This window comes from Mesoplodon densirostris, chromosome 2, assembly GCF_025265405.1.
Source record: "Mesoplodon densirostris isolate mMesDen1 chromosome 2, mMesDen1 primary haplotype, whole genome shotgun sequence".
Classification (NCBI taxonomy): Eukaryota; Metazoa; Chordata; class Mammalia; order Artiodactyla; family Ziphiidae; genus Mesoplodon; species Mesoplodon densirostris.
In genome coordinates, this window is record NC_082662.1 from 31,443,416 (window position 1) to 31,458,784 (window position 15,369).

Sequence of the window (15,369 nt, forward strand, 5' to 3'; positions counted from 1 at the left end):
GTTTCCATGGCGACGGCAAACAAGGCCTGACTGGAGGGCCGCAGCTGGGCTACTACTCCCGCCGCCGCCATGATTCCCCCCGCGGACTCTCTGCTCAAGTATGACACCCCGGTGTTGGTGAGCCGGAACAGAGAGAAACGGAGCCCCAAAGTAAGGACGGGTCTCAGAAGGTGGGGGAGCACGAAGCTCCGATGGGGAAAGACCGATCCCTGCCTTGAGGATCGGGAGTCCCGAGGGACAGAGGCTGCAGTGACTGGGAGTAAAGGGAATTGGGACCGGAGAAGGAGGGTAGGAGAGCAGTACAAGAGGCCCAGATGTTGGGTGACCCCAAAGGGCAGATTTAGGATGGGGAAGAAAGTCACAGGGAGATGGACGGGGCTCACCCTTTTTCACGGTAGCCCCAAGAATAGATCTGGGAGTGATTGCCCCATCACTAGAGCAGAGGCCTGAGCAGCTGTGCCAGAAACATTTCTTCAAGAAGATACAAGCATTAGGTTGGGGTGGAACCAGAGATTCTTCGTGACCTCCTTCAGCTCTGAAACATAACTTCGGCTGAGAAGACGGGGGAAAGTGAGCTGGGAAGAGGGGAGAGATGTGCAGGAGAGCTGGAGCAACCCAGGGGGCCAGGGTGTGTGGAGCTGAGTGTCTGAATCACCTCCTGCCCCAACTTGTCCCTCCCTCTCAGGTTCGGCCACTGAAAGTCAGCCCTCAGCAGCCCGGACCCTCAGGTCCCGTCCCACAGCCACCAAAGACCAAGCTCCCCTCAACTTCCTGTGTTCCAGATCCTACGAAGCAGGCAGAAGAAATCTTGAATGCCATCCTGCCCCCGAGGTAAAAAAGCAGTGGCTGGGAGGAGGCCCAGGCTTTTGCATCCCTGAACTTGGGGATGTGAGAGGAGAGGAGGCACCTTGTCTCTGTTTCTGACTGAGATTTCCTCCCAGCATCCTAGAGTTTCTAGAGCTTGCACATGGGTAGATCCTGGGAATGTGGGTAGTGGGGAGACCTCTTCTCTATCTGCCATCATTTCCTGAGTGCTCTCACCCAGGCTTATGGCTTTAAACATCACTTATATGCTGATTGCTCCCACAGGTCTTTCTGCAGCCCTGTCCTCTCCCCTAAACTCCAGACCTATATATTCTACTACTTCCTCATTACCTTCATGAAGATGTCTAATAGACGTCTCAAACTCAACATGTCCAAACTAAATCACAATGTCGTCCTTCCCCCACCCAGCTCATTCTCAGTCTTCTCCTTTCCACTAGGGGCGCAGGCCACCTTTCATTCCCTTTGATCTCTCACATCACATGTCCTGTCCTTCATCACATTCTTTTGGCTTTCCCTTCAAATTATTTTCCAAATCTGACTGCTTTTTACTCTGCTTCCACCATCTATTTTTTTTTTAATTTATTTATTTGGTTGCGCTGGGTCTTAGTTGCGGCAGGCGGGCTCCTCAGTTGTGGCATGAGAACTCCCAGTTGTGGCATGCATGTGGGATCCAGCTCCCAGGGATTGAACCCCGGGCCCCCTGCATTGGGAGTGAGGAGTCCTGAGTCCTCCTCTAGGAGGCCTTCCTTCAGACTCCTTTCTAAAAGAGCTCCCTTCTTCACCATCCCCTTACCCTTCTTCTTTCTTCTGCAGCCACTATGATCATTGTGATCACAGTGCCTTTCAACTGTTTTTAGGTAATAAGTTGACAGCAGTTTTTAAAGTTATGATGGAAGGGGGACACAGTAAAAGCCAGACTGCAATCTCCTCTGAAATGGAGGTCAAAGGAGGGGAGGGTGTTTTTCATTTGCTTCCCTTTCAACAATGCATGGAATCCTCTCCCTCATGGTGGTTCTGCCCTCAGGGCCCCCGTCGTGATTCCAGAACCTGGCTGTGTCTCTGACACAAGGTTCGCTACGGGGGGCCCATATAGGTACACACCCCCAATACATACATTCACCTCTTTCTGATTTTAGTATATGTGCTGCTGAAGCGAGCACCATTCACCTCTTTCTGGCTGGCACAAGGTTTATAGTCCCCTGTGTCTCCTACCCACAAGTTGGTGGGAATTTCCGCTGGGCCTTCCGTTCAGATCAAGCAACAACCACCATCAATCTGCCCTCAACATGTTAGGTGTAAGATCTGGACCGTGGATGATGACCTCACAGAGGGTCGTGGGAGAATGAAGATAGCCTAGCCCCAAGATAGGGGCCCCGTGGAGGTGGCACAGTGGGTGTGGCTTTGGAGCCACGCACTTATCAAGGGAGGAAGCGATGGAGGATTCTGGTGGGTCGGGGACAGAGCCGCCCCTCACTCCTCCCAGGCAGAGAGCACAAAGGGCCATCTCTGCTCACATCCTGAGGATCCTGTCTGGTGGATGGGGTTCGCTCAGCCTGGCTGTGTCTGTCCCGCAGGGAGTGGGTGGAGGACACGCAGCTCTGGATCCAGCAGGTGTCCAGCACCCCCAGCACCAGGATGGATGTGGTCCACCTCCAGGAGCAGCTGGACCTGAAGCTGCAGCAGCGGCAGGCCCGGGAGACCGGCATCTGCCCGGTGCGCCGGGAGCTGTACTCGCAGTGTTTCGGTGAGCGGTACTCGAGGGAAGCTACACCACCCTCTACTTCCTCCTTCCCTTCCCTTCGCACAGATCCAGGCCCTGAGTCCCCCGCAGCTGAAGCCTGCCCCATCCTGGAATGTCTCCCCCCACCTGCCCCACCCCGGAACTGCCGATCGTGCCCTCTTCCCCCTCCCAGCCCACCTCTCTTACCAGTCCCCCACCCCACCTTGTCAGTCACCGTGTTCCTGACGACCTGCTGGATCTTAGTTCCCCGACCAGGGATTGAACCCGCACCCTCTGGAGTGGAAGCGTGGGACCACCAGGGAAGTCCCAATGTGTTAGTTTTTTAATCAGAAAAATTTAATGTTCTATATTTATATCCATCCATCAACATTAGGCCTTGGTCCAGAAAAATACTTCAGGGTGATTTGTTGTGACCCGACAGACGCAGGGATTTGAGATCTCCCTCCTTGGGTGCTGGTGTCAGATGACTAGCCCTCAGTCTAGTCCCACCAGCTCGTGTGGACTCAGACATGCAAACCGCATCCAAACCCTCAGGCAGCTGCACGGGGCTAGCAGGCTCCCTTCAGTCTGAGTGTGATTCTGGTTTGCCCTCCCAGTCAGCATTTATGGAGGAGACGGGTGGACAAGCTCTAGACCCTGCTGTTTCTGGCCCCAAACCAGTCCAGCCAAGGGGGCACATAGGAGTTTCCAGCTGCTTTAAAACAGCCACCATGTTTATATTGAAAAAGTCAGAATTCTTTGAATAGCACCCAGTTTCTGCCTAACGGTGGAAAAGAGGGCCCCCACGGCCGCAGACAAACCTGGGCTCTTGTCTGCCTCTGCACTGGCCAGACCAGGCTTGCTGATGGCCTGTACTCCCAAGTGCCAAGTTCAGAGCAGTGGCTGCATGGCAAGGCGCCTCCCTGAGGCCCATCTCCAAGTGAGGAGGACATACCCTAGTGCCCTTCCGACTTCCCAGTAGGAAGGTGGTTCGCAGTAGGTGCGGTGCATTTCCCCTCCTGCCTGCCTTCTGCGACCTCGCCATGCGTGCCTCGGCAGATGAGCTGATCCGCGAGGTTACCATCAGCTGTGCGGAGCGAGGGCTGCTGCTGCTGCGAGTCCGGGACGAGATCCGCATGACCATCGCTGCCTACCAGACCCTGTATGAGAGCAGCGTGGCATTTGGCATGAGGAAGGCGCTGCAGGCCGAGCAGGGGAAGTCAGACATGGAGAGGAAAGTGAGTGGTTCCACCAGGAGACTTTGGCCCTCTTCGACTCTTCTGTCCATCTCAGGGCCACAGCTCGTCATTCCAGCACCAAATTCCGGCCTCCTAGGTGCTCTCCCATCACCTTAGTGAGGACCCTTTGGTTCAGTGTCATGGCCAGTCCAGTCATGGCAGAGTTGTCTCCCCTTGGACATGCCCTGCCAGTCACTGACCTCCCACTGGGTGGCAGTACAGACCCTGGCAATGCCTTGGGTTGGACAGCTGTGTCCCAGGTCCCCTTCACCCAGGCACTCACACTGCCCCGTCCACTTGGCGACGTCCCAGCATGACTGGGGATTCTGTCCTCAGATTGCAGAATTAGAAACGGAAAAGCGAGATTTGGAGAGGCAAGTGAACGAGCAGAAGGCAAAATGTGAGGCCATCGAGAAGCGGGAGAGTGAGAGGAGACAGGTGGAGGTGACAAAGCACAACGAAGAGATTCAGTTCCTGAAGCGGACTAATCAGCAGCTGAAGGTAATCGATGCCCAGGCCCAGGTGGAGCTCCTGCCACCCCTGTCCCCGCCCCCGGCCCTGCCAGCTGAGCAGGCCAAGTATTTGGTTCCTTGTCCTACACTGACTTTCAATACTGCCAAGGAGTAAAGGATGCTGACTTTTGGGGAGAGGTGAGGGATCATTACCCAGATTCTCTGTCCATCTCCATCTGGCTCTGAAGAGAGGCTGTATACTCAGCTCTGAACCCCCATGACACCTCAGCTGGCTCTCCAGTGGAGGATTTTTTTCCCCTTGGATAAAAGTTGCCTATCGTCTGGGAGAGGTGGCTATGTCAAGAAGCGGGACGTCTGTCCCATGGCAGCTGGCGCTTTGGAGACTACTTAGAGCGGGCTGAGTCTCTCCAGCCGGCTCTCATGGGAGTGCTTTCCTACCTTGCAGTTCCCTCTGAGGCCCTGCATTCGGGGCGGGCAGGGAAGGCTCTTCGAGACGGAAGAACCATTTCAAATCAGGAACCTTCCCGAGGTGTGTGGTCAGAGGAACTCAGCTGTAGGCACTTTTCATCAAAGCCCTTTTGCTGATGGTATCCTTTTATCCAACTGAGCTGAAGGGAGGGAGGGGGACTAGTGAAAAGGGCTGGGCAGGGGGCCAGGCTTCTGAAGCTCCAGGCTCTCTGTCTGGTCCAAAGGTGCTCAGAGGGTTGGGCCCCAAACCAGCATCATCCTCATCACCGCAACTTTCAGAAATACCAATCATTGGGCCCAGCCCAGAGCTACTAAATCAGAAACTTTGGAGTTGGGGTCCAGCAAGCCATTCTAACAAGGTCTCCAGGTGATTTTTTTTTAACTTTTTATTATGAGAATTTTGAAACACAAAGTAGAATAATGCAATACACATCCATGTGCCCATTACAGAACTTCATCAATTGTCATCATTTTGCTAATCTTGCAGAAACAAGTGTTAATTATGAGATAAAACAGGATTCAAACTTCGTGGAAAAGAGTAAAATATACTTTTTTTTACCAACAAATGGTGAAGGTGGGCAGAATCACTGCATGCTGCAACATTCTCCATTCTGATGTTTGCCAAAGTTTGAGAACCACTGCTCTAGATATATAGCCTATTGACGTTCAGTGGCAGTCTCCCATGGCCCTGGCCAGGAGGGGCCCCTAGATGTATCTCCTTTTCCTCCCTCATTTCACAGAAGCTTACATTCTTGCGATTGGCAGGCTTGTTGGTACTACAAGCCAAGGCCAGGCATTTGAGATAAAGAAGGGCTTGTGTTAATTGCTAGTGGAGGATGACATAGATTTTCTTGTTGCTGAGTTTAACAAAACAAAGAAACTTTCACAGCCAGATGTGAATCTGTTTACTTAGCAGTCTCTGAAGCTGCCTCCCTTATCTGCCATATTCTTTTATCATAAGCTCAAGCTCCTCAGTTCCTCCTATGGTATTGGCGGCAAGAGCAAAGCAGAATACCTTGGCATCTTTCTAACATTTACAAGCAACCTTGGAATCCCCAGGGTGAAGGACTCTTCAGAAGTGAGTTATTTTTATTGGCTCAAAGCTGCACTGCAAATAAAGCAGTGTTTGCAGTCCGCAGAATAGACCTACTTAGAGATCTGTTCACACACCCTGAGAGTGAATTATTTTACTGGCTGCCAGAGGATCAGAGTAAATAACTCCCAAGTGTCTGAAGCTTTACACACAAGATGGACAGCTCCCTACTCAATGGTGGCAATTTTCTCTAATTGGGTATCAGGTTGTCTCAGTGGCTGAAAATCTGCTGTTTTCAAAACCTCTTGTCCCGGCACAGAGCTCCCAGGCTCCCAAACCAGAGAGCCAAATGTTTAACTTAGCAGACATACTCAGGCTTGAAATCTGAGCCTTGAAAAACCACTATTTCAACAACTTTTATTCAATTTCCTCTTCAATGCCTTATATTACACACTGAGCAGCTATTGTATGGAAACCAGGATAGCTCTGATTTCTCCTAATGCAGCAAGACTGAATGCCAAGCCAGAGACCAGCTAATCTAGAAAATATGGAGTTGGGAATGAAGGGAAAGACACTTGGAGCGGTAGCATTTGAATTATTCTTCCCGGAGACTTTTATCACCTCTCAGCTATTTGTGTCAGGCTGCACGTTTCAAATATTAACGGAGTTTGCTTTTGTTTTTCAGGCCCAACTGGAAGGCATTATTGCACCAAAGAAGTGATAATTTCCATATGAGTCTCAGCAAGCACTACTACCCCATCCTAAGCCCTTTGTAATAAAAAGCTTCCTGAGTGAAGCCATACCCCTCCCCTGGTCCCACCTATGTATTTGTCAGAAGCCACACCACCGCCCCAGCGTGGTGCAACACCTGCAGTCTGGCAGCCAGGCTCCGGGCTGGACAGCAGAAGGCGGTGTGGCCCAGGAAGTCTCTGTACGTGGCCAACCTTGGGATTTGCCAACTCCAACAGCGAGACTCAGAATTCACCCCTTTTGGCTGTATCCCTCTCAGGTGGAGCAGCTCCTTTCTCACTGTCACTCCATACTATTACTTATTTCCAGCCACACAAAGCTGCTTCTCTGCCCCGCAATTCATCTTGTCCCTTAACCCGGGCTCCTGTGGCCTCAGTCTTGCCCTTATTTGATGTCTTTTCATCATCCCTACTCCGGTGCAGTTCTAGTACCTCATTTTGGAGTTTTCGGTTTATACCGTATCATCTTATCCCCGCTTGCCAAGTCACTGGACCCCATCCTCCTTAGTTTTGGACTGCCTGGGTAGGAGGCAATGGCAGGGTCAAACCCATGGGTTTCAAGAAAGTAAACATGTGCTGGAAAGAAATACAGGTCACGGTGTCCACTGTGAGCTGCCTGGACCTCGGCTCCTCCCCCAGCACTGATTTGTTCACTTTGCTCTGCAGACAATCAAACCCCAACCCTACAGCCTGACTAGCCCAAACCTCACTCTCAGTTCTAATTATTCATGACTGGGCCATGGCCTGTAGACAAGTGCATTTTACTATTCCTCGTAAGCTAAACTCAGTTTGGAGGTTCAGGAGTCTTCTGATTTCACAGACCCAGAAGACTAAATGAGTGACATAAATCCTTGATTCAGGGCACACCAGCAGCTCAACGAGTGCCACCGTTCAGTCAAACTTCACAACTAGCATGACTAAGGCGGCACTAACATCTCCCCTCGGTCAGAAGGCCTCAAGTGCTCAGTGTTCTCTTGGAAAGGGGCTCAGGTCGGATACCTGTCCTGGCTAGGGCTTCCAGGCTCACTGGCTGAACTGCAGTCCAACAAGAAGAGCTGTGTTCCACTGAGTCAAACAAGCCCTCTACACTCTAACCTCAAATTTGAAGTCACAGCTTTTACCCTCATCCAGGTGTCCTGAGCAATTAATCCCAAGATTCCACTAAAATGGCCTGTCTGTGCTCTGTCATTTTCATGGGAAAGAACTGTGGTCACTGAGATGTGCTAGTCCCATGACTCCTTGACAGTACAGCACTCATGTCCTGTTAGGTTCCCCTTGCAGACTCAATGACGGACAACACAAGTTGCTGTGGCTTTTTCTTCGTATTTTAAAGCCTAGGCTCTGCACATGACATCCCTAAAATTTTCTTCTTTTTACAGTACTATTCCAAAGAGCTCCTGTTCTAAATTGCTCATTGCCAGTACAAAAGAAATACCACACTCCACATTTTCTACACCTCAGGCCTGTTTCTGTCAGATATCTCCATATGCTTGAGGAACTCACAGGGCTAATTCAAGCGTCAGAAGTTCCAGTGGACCCCATCACTGAGGTCCTTGGGGGTGAGGGGCTTATCTTTATTTTCACTAGCACTGGTGAATGGTTTCAACTGTCAAATCTCAGAACAGATGCATCCATGGCCTTCGAAATGCCAACTGGGCATGAAGAAAATGAACAGAGTTTCTAAGTGCGTATTTTTGTAGAATTTAATAAACAACTTTTAAAACGTTACTGCTTATGTTTCAAGTTCTTGTGTCTGTTTTTCTGCCCCTCTGAGTCACTGATCTTCTTTTTGTTCCTGTTCCTATTTTTCACGTTGTGTGTTTCATAGTAACGTACACCGACTTTTCTGGATCGTTGCTGCCGTGCTTCTCGCCTCCGCTGTAAAAAATGGCGCACACACACAAAGAGGGAAAAAAAACAATCAAACACTGAAAATCATAAAACAGGCCCCCCTGTTTCTCTGTGTTCTATTCCCACGCTGCTCCCACAACTACCAGAAGCAGCGCCAACAAGGGAGAGTTCACCTCACAGACCCAAGTCTGAACTTCCATTGTGACTTGTGACCACTCCAAGTTACAGAGTGTCATTTGGTCCAACCCTCATCCAACGCTTGAATCTTTTCTCCTGAGCTCCTGACAAGTGGTCCTCTGGTCTAAGGCTGATCACTCTGATAACAAGCTCCCCAACTCCGAAGAGGGCCCCCTCCAGCTCTGGAGGGCCCAGTTACAGAGCTGAACTGCACAGGAGGCGGTGACCTGTCTGCCTACACAGCTCTGCTGCTCACGTGTCACTTCCCTGAGGACACATAAACCCAGCGGACTCTTCCAAACAGTAGTCCACATGTTTGAGGAGAGCCATCAGGAATTCCTAAAACAAGACATAAACTCAAGGACCTTCATGCAGCAGCCCACTCCTTGATCCTGTTTCACTGACCTCAACTAGGTCACTTAGACTGGGGTTTCTTTTTTTTTTTTTTTTTTTTTTGCGGTACGCGGGCCTCTCACTGTTGTGGCCTCTCCCACTGTGGAGCACAGGCTCCGGACGCGCAAGCTCAGCGGCCATGGCTCACGGGCCCAGCCGCTCCACGGCATGTGGGATCTTCCCGGACCAGGGCACGAACCCACGTCCCCTGCGTCGGCAGACGGACTCTCAACTACTGTGCCACCAGGGAAGCCCTAGGACTGGGGTTTCTTGATTTCAACTCTAGACCATTAGTTTCTGAGTGAGTCTTAAGAAATGGACTTCCCCTTTCTACACCTGGGCGACGTTTCAGACCAAAGCACATACTTCCTTGGACGTAAGCGTCCTGCGAGTTTTGTTTGACTGCTCCTCCTCTCTCTGTGCCTTCCTCTTCTTTCCCTTTTTGGTAGGTGCTGGAAGCGAAACACAAGCACACACAGAGGAAAGAAACAGGAATTGTTTATTCAAAATGTGTCTGAATCCTAAGGTGGGAATGAGCTTGATGTGCTGGAGAAGGAAGGCAGAGGCCGGTGTGAAGGGAGTGTGGTGAGCAGAGTAAAGCAGGACGAGGCTGGAGGCTGCTAGAACTGGGGGCGCCGAGTGGCCTTGGCGGGGTTTGTGTTTGTCTTGAAAACACACCCAATGTATGGAGCTAGTCGTCCAACCACATAAAGAATAAATACATGAACCATCCTCCCTGCAGAAAAAACTTTTGTCTTTGGACCCACCCTTAGATTACAATGTTCATAATGTACTCTTTTTAGAGGAATTTTCCCAAATCACCCATTTAACCCCAAGACATGTGCAGAATAAAAAGAAGAAAAGCCCATTTGTGTGATAAATAGTAAGTGGAACCAGGGTTACCTGCCAGATATGATAAATATCTGTGTGGATGACAGTACGAGAGATACTTTGGAGATTAAACTTAGATTCCCCAACGTTCTAACGATGCAGATCACATTCACATGATTTTAATAATTCAACTGTACCTGTATCTTCGACGTCGTCTTCAGCTGTTCTTCTCTGTTCTTCGGATTTTGCAAAAACCACTTTACTCAGTCCCTTGGATATTCTGAAAGGGGAAGAGTACAGCAATGGGGCCTTCCCACACTCCCCCTGCTGCCCACACAGGCGCGGACGCAGGGACCGCGACAAGCTCGCAGATTAACGAAACCCCGCTCCCCTTCCCGTGGTTAACACCATCCGTAGAAGCAACATTGTATTGGCGGCTCCTGGGCATTTGTAAAAGACAGAACTATCAATACTAAGCTTCTCATACTTCAGGTAGTTGAATTTGAAAAACATACAGATCACTTTTTTTTTTTTTTTTTTTTTTTGCAGTACGCGGGCCTCTCACTGTTGTGGCCTCTCACGGTGCGGAGCACAGGCTCCGGACGCGCAGGCTCAGTGGCCATGGCTCACGGGCCCAGCCGCTCCGCGGCATGTGGGATCCTCCTAGACCGGGCACAAACCCGTGTCCCCTGCATCGGCAGGCGGACTCTCAACCACTGCGCCACCAGGGAAGCCCCAGATCACCTTTAAAAAACGGCAATACCCTCCCCAGCTCTACAAAAACACTGCTCCAATCCTCATGGCAAGTTTCTGGGAAAGGGATGAGCAAACTACAATTCGTGAGAAGATGAGGACGCTACCTGACTGCTGAAAACTTCTTAGCTTTGGCTTTGTTTAAAAACCTCTGGTACTTAGCAATCTTTTCATCCAGGGCTTGAATAATGGCCTTGGTGTTGTTTCCCGCGTGTTCTTCATGGGACTCTGCATAAGACTCTTCCTCTTCGTCTCCTTGGTGTTCCTGTTCTTCCTCCTCCTCCTCCCTCTCCGCGGAAAGGCTCTCCAGCTCTTCATCAATATCAGACATCTCCAGAGGAACGAGGTCATCCCCAGAAAACTGAGGCACGACGTTGATTTTGCCAAAGTTCTGCCGGACCCGCGCCAGAATCTGCTGCATTTCTGAATCGGCGCCACCGTGACCGGGCTCCTCTTTTCCCTTCTCAATGATGGATTCCGACTCCTCACCTACAGTTTCTGTGACTTCCTCTTCTGGGTTGTTCTGGGCTGTTTCTGTGGCAACTTCCAAAGATGAGGAGGATGGAAGCTAGTCAGGCCAAAAAGGGGTGGGGTGGGGAGAGAAATGGAATCAGAAAATGAAAACTGAGTTTCTTGTTTTAATTTTATGTTATATTGGAGTATAGTTGATTGACAATGTTGTGTTAGTTTCAGGTGTACAGCACAGTGATTCAGTTATACATACATATGTATCTATACTTTTTCAGTTCTTTCCTCATTTAGGTTATTACAGAATATTGAGCAGAGTTCCCTGCTGAATTTCTGGACTTACATACCTTGCTCTGAAATGAGGCAGTCGTCTTCTCGGGACTAAGGGCAAGTATCGAAAACATGAAAACATGCACATCTGAGTCGTACTGTTAATCTATTTTAAGTCAATGTGCATTAAACCCTGAACCCAGCATGGAAGGATCAGAGGAATACAGCTACGGTCCCAGAGGATGCGCCAACCCTGAGTATTTATTTAGCCATCAAAACCAGTCAGCTCTACAATGTAGACAGGGGAGGTTCTCTACACTGTTCCTGGGGATTGCAAGGAATGGGGGTTGCTGAGAAAGCACATCCCAAATGAGCACACACCTTGGGACTTCCCTGGCCGTCCAGTGGTTAAGACTCCATGCTCCCAATGCAGGGAGCACGGGTTCAATCCCTGGTCATAGAACTAAGATCCCACACGCAGCACGGCCAAAAAAGAAAAAAAAGGGTAATTCCAAATGAGCACACACCATAACAGAAGAATGAAGGCCCAGCTGAATGCTGAGGGCGATCGCAGCACTAGTTTAGAAAGCGTGAGGGCAGAGGAGAGGCACTGAGGAGGCACCTCGAAGGAAGGAAGGTGTGAGGAAAGAGGAGGGAACCTCCTAGGAGTTCAGAACGAGCCCGGAGGCGGCCTGTCCCGGGGAAGGGGCGGAGGGAGCGCGGGCTGGCAGCGCGAGCCCTCACGCAGCTGACGCCACTGTGCACTCACAACTGAGGCTCGCAGAACTCAAGGGATTTTCCAAAGGCAAAGGTGGCTGCGCGAAGCCTTAACTGCATCAGGAATCTGCATCAAAAACTGCATCAAAATTCCTAGGTACGTTTCCATACATTTTCCCGGTTAGGTGGTTTTTAGCCTTTGGATTCTCAAGGGGGTCGCTGCCACCACCAAAAAGAGGAAAGGAGGAGGGTCACGGAGCGGGGGCGGGGGACGACGGACACTGACTATCTCAAGTTAACGACTAGACGTGGAGGAGGAGTTAGAGGAAGCCCGCCGTTCCCACACAGGGCCACACGGAGCAGGGGCGGCCTCTTTGGGTCAGAGGCCACGGCCACGTGGCCCGCCCGCGACATCCTCCCGGAGCCACGACACACCAGGCTCGCTCCGCCTCGGGTGCGCTGCGGGTTCTGCTCCCCAGGCCTGCAACGCTAGCCTCTTGTGACACCTGCAGAGCTCCTCCCTCCCATCACTAGGGCCCCCCCGTCAAAGGCCACTTCCTCAGAGGCCGTCTCTGACCACGCCACGTACGAGGCACTGCCCTGTCTCCCACAAACCCCTAACCCTGCTTTAGCCTCCCTCACAGCAATCAGTACGTTACATCCGTTACATCCATATCTGTTTACTACGTGTCTCTCTGTAGGACAATAAAAGTGCGCATTTGGTCCTCGACCCCCAGTTCCTGGCACAAGAGCTCCTAAAACCCTTGGAATCTCCCGGGTTAAGACAGGGGTGTCTTGCTTTTGTTATTTGTAATAATCCCTTCTCCCCCAAAGTTATGCTAATGAGATGACTGTGGTGGGACCTAGCTTCAGACTGGGGACTGGTCACCGGAGAGCCCAAGCACTTGCTGAGAGGGCTAGAGATTGAGTTCAATCACCAGTGGTTGATGATCTAGTCAACCGTGCCTACGTAATGAAGGCTGAACTTACACACCTTGCATACAAACCCTTAAGGACGGACGGGCTCTGGGGAGCTTCTGGGTTGGTGAACACATTGACGTGCTGGGAGGGTGGCCAGCCTGGAGAGAGCATGGAAGCTCCACACCACCCTCTACCCCATACTTTGCCCTATGCACCTCTTCTATTTGGCTGTTCCTGACTTGTATCTTTTGTAATAAACCGGTAGTCATAAGCAAACCACTTTCCTGAGTTCCGTGAGTCCTTTCAGCAAATTATCAAACCTGGGAACCTCTGAACTTGTAGTCAGCTGGGCAGAAGTGTGGGTAGCCTGAGAACCCCATCTGCAGCTGGCATCTGAAGTTGGGGTAGTCTTGTGGGACTCAGCCCTTAACCTGTGGGGTCTGCACGAACTCTGGCAGTTACTGGACACCCAGTTGGTGGCAGAGGCTTGCATAACGGGTATGGAAAAATGAAAGCTATTTGGTATCAGAAAACACCAAATACTCCTCCACTGGCACGTGTATGCGTGCGTGTGAACGTGTGTGTGTATACGTGCAGGAGGGCAGGGCCTCGTCCCGCAGTACTGGTTGTTTGGTGGTTTTAGTGGGGAGAAGGGAAAAGGTTGAGTAACATCAGTTTCAGATATGCTGATTTTGAAATGCTGGAGAAAATATTCAACTGGAAATTTACAGCTGACAATGGAAACTCTGGGAATGGAGCCTGGTGAGAGAAAACCAGAGAAATATGGACCCAAAAGATTAGCATGGAAGCAGAACTTAAAGCCACTTCTTCAAGAGACTTGGCTGAGCTCCGAAAAAGACCCTAGAAATAGAAAGGCAAAGTGCCAAAGTTGGAGCCCTGAGCAGTCCACTGCTGGGGGAGGGACATGGAACAGTAAGGGAAGCTTTTCAATCTAGACCAGAGGTCCCAAACCTAAGACTTTCCCTGAGCATCCACTGTACCACTCTCCTTTCCCACCTGACCACGAGCTTCTTGAGGGCAAGAACCATGTTCATTATTCCTATGCTCCCAGTTCCCGGCACATGGTTGGGAGTAATGTCCATGAAAGAAAAGAATCTTGGAAATGCCTGTTCTTCAAGCAGAAGACAAGACACAAAAACCACAAGAGCACTCACATTTAATGAGCCCTCCTTTTTCAAGGCCCTGAAAACTGGCATTTACACTCAGGCTTCTATCACACATCTACTTCCTGGTCACCCCCCCACCAGGTCACAGCAGTGGCACCCTGGGATGGGAGACACGGCAGCTGAAAGTTCTACCCTAAAGGAAGAAGACGGCGGTCCAAAGACACACCACAGCCAGGTCAGTAACCATGCTTCCTGAGAGAGGGGTGCACCCTTTTCTTACCTGGGGGGCTACAGGGGGCTCTGCATTGGGCGGCTTCACGAAGAAAGGAATCCGGCCCCTCTGCCAGTCATTGAGGACCATTTTCCCCACAGTCTGCAGGTCAGGCTCTCCACCCTGAAATGTCACGGGAAGAGGCCCAATTAAATTCAAACAACAAAACCACCTCCTGGTGTGGAAGCACGGCAGCGGTCCCAGCTGGCACCATCTACGTGCCGAGTTCCGCACTTCATACTGCTCACACGTGCATATAAAAAAGGTCCACACGAAACACGCACACGCCTGCAGCACGTCCCAGTCTGAATTCTCACAAATCCTGGCTTACCTTCAATAGCTTCCCTGTCCGGAAAGCTAGCTTCTCAAGAAAGTCCTCAGCGTTCTCCCAAGAATCAATTTTGTATGTCTTGCTGATATATTCTGGCTTTGCTCGTTCAAGTACAGCACCAATGTGGTCTTCAGGAGTCTTAATTTTTTCAACTTGAACCTAAATGTTCATAGGAAAGCTCTTGCTTACTGACCTGATTATGGAAGGAGTGAAGTTCCCAGTGTTCTCTGTAACCCTATCTGAAAACAGATTTCAATGCCTCAAAGCAAGCGGGGCCTGGCAGGAGCTTAGCCTGGAGGTGGCGAGATGCAGTTGGCTGAGAGGAGCGCCATGGACAGCCGACCGCAGCCGCGGAGCCCAGAACTCAGCTCTAACCTCGGCTCACCACAAACTGACAGTGTGACTTCCGCACGTAGTTTAAACTGGAACCCTTCGTGCTACTGACTTGCAGAAATGGTTAAAAGTCCACCCATCCCAGGACACAAAGAGAAGGGAATCGTTTAAGAAAGAAGGGGAGGAACCGCCCAGGATGTAGAGCCAGAAGCACTGGTTAAGGTTAAGTGGGACCATTTAAAGCTCTTGGTCGTCTTCAGAAACAAGTGAGGAAATGACCGAGTTCCAAAATGACTCAACCCATAAACCCATGAAGATGAATTAGCTCTAAACATAAACAGGCCCTGCTTCCCTTTGGAGCCCATGTGTAAACGACAAACTCTTTTGTGGGATGACATTGACCAGATATGCCCACGGTTC

At 50.7% G+C, this 15,369-nt stretch overlaps 2 protein-coding genes across 3 annotated transcripts in view; one reads left to right on the forward strand and one right to left on the reverse strand.

Annotated features, from left to right (window-relative positions):
- Window positions 1-8,214, forward strand: DNALI1 (dynein axonemal light intermediate chain 1). 2 transcript variants are annotated; one of them, XM_060089515.1, is made up of 7 exons: window positions 1-150; window positions 686-831; window positions 2,400-2,569; window positions 3,605-3,783; window positions 4,120-4,284; window positions 4,702-4,785; window positions 6,443-8,214. In XM_060089515.1, exons 1-7 carry the CDS (start codon window positions 70-72, stop codon window positions 6,476-6,478), a joined length of 861 nt encoding a protein of 286 aa, XP_059945498.1. In that variant the 5' UTR covers window positions 1-69; the 3' UTR covers window positions 6,479-8,214. The 2 variants fall into 2 exon arrangements, with proteins under 2 accessions (XP_059945498.1, XP_059945499.1); XM_060089516.1 differs by lacking the exon at window positions 4,702-4,785.
- The window catches only part of GNL2 (G protein nucleolar 2), a 26,837-nt gene continuing 19,663 nt past the window's right edge, over window positions 8,196-15,369 (reverse strand). Inside the window, exons 11-16 of the mRNA XM_060089514.1 lie at window positions 14,617-14,775; window positions 14,295-14,408; window positions 10,619-11,079; window positions 9,956-10,038; window positions 9,294-9,379; window positions 8,196-8,384 (exon numbers count right to left, since the gene is read on the reverse strand). Of these exons, the coding sequence (XP_059945497.1) occupies window positions 8,232-8,384; window positions 9,294-9,379; window positions 9,956-10,038; window positions 10,619-11,079; window positions 14,295-14,408; window positions 14,617-14,775 (1,056 nt within the window). The 3' untranslated portion in view covers window positions 8,196-8,231. The remainder of the gene's footprint in view (window positions 8,385-9,293; window positions 9,380-9,955; window positions 10,039-10,618; window positions 11,080-14,294; window positions 14,409-14,616; window positions 14,776-15,369) is intronic.

Excerpts from the sequence above, each read along its gene's own strand:
- DNALI1 (XM_060089515.1), top strand. The coding sequence starts at position 70 with ATGATTCCCCCCGCGGACTCTCTGCTCAAGTATGACACCCCGGTGTTG. Across the intron at positions 2,570-3,604 it reads GCTGTACTCGCAGTGTTTCG|ATGAGCTGATCCGCGAGGTT; the intron begins GTGAGCGGTACT and ends GTGCCTCGGCAG. Across the intron at positions 3,784-4,119 it reads AGTCAGACATGGAGAGGAAA|ATTGCAGAATTAGAAACGGA; the intron begins GTGAGTGGTTCC and ends TTCTGTCCTCAG.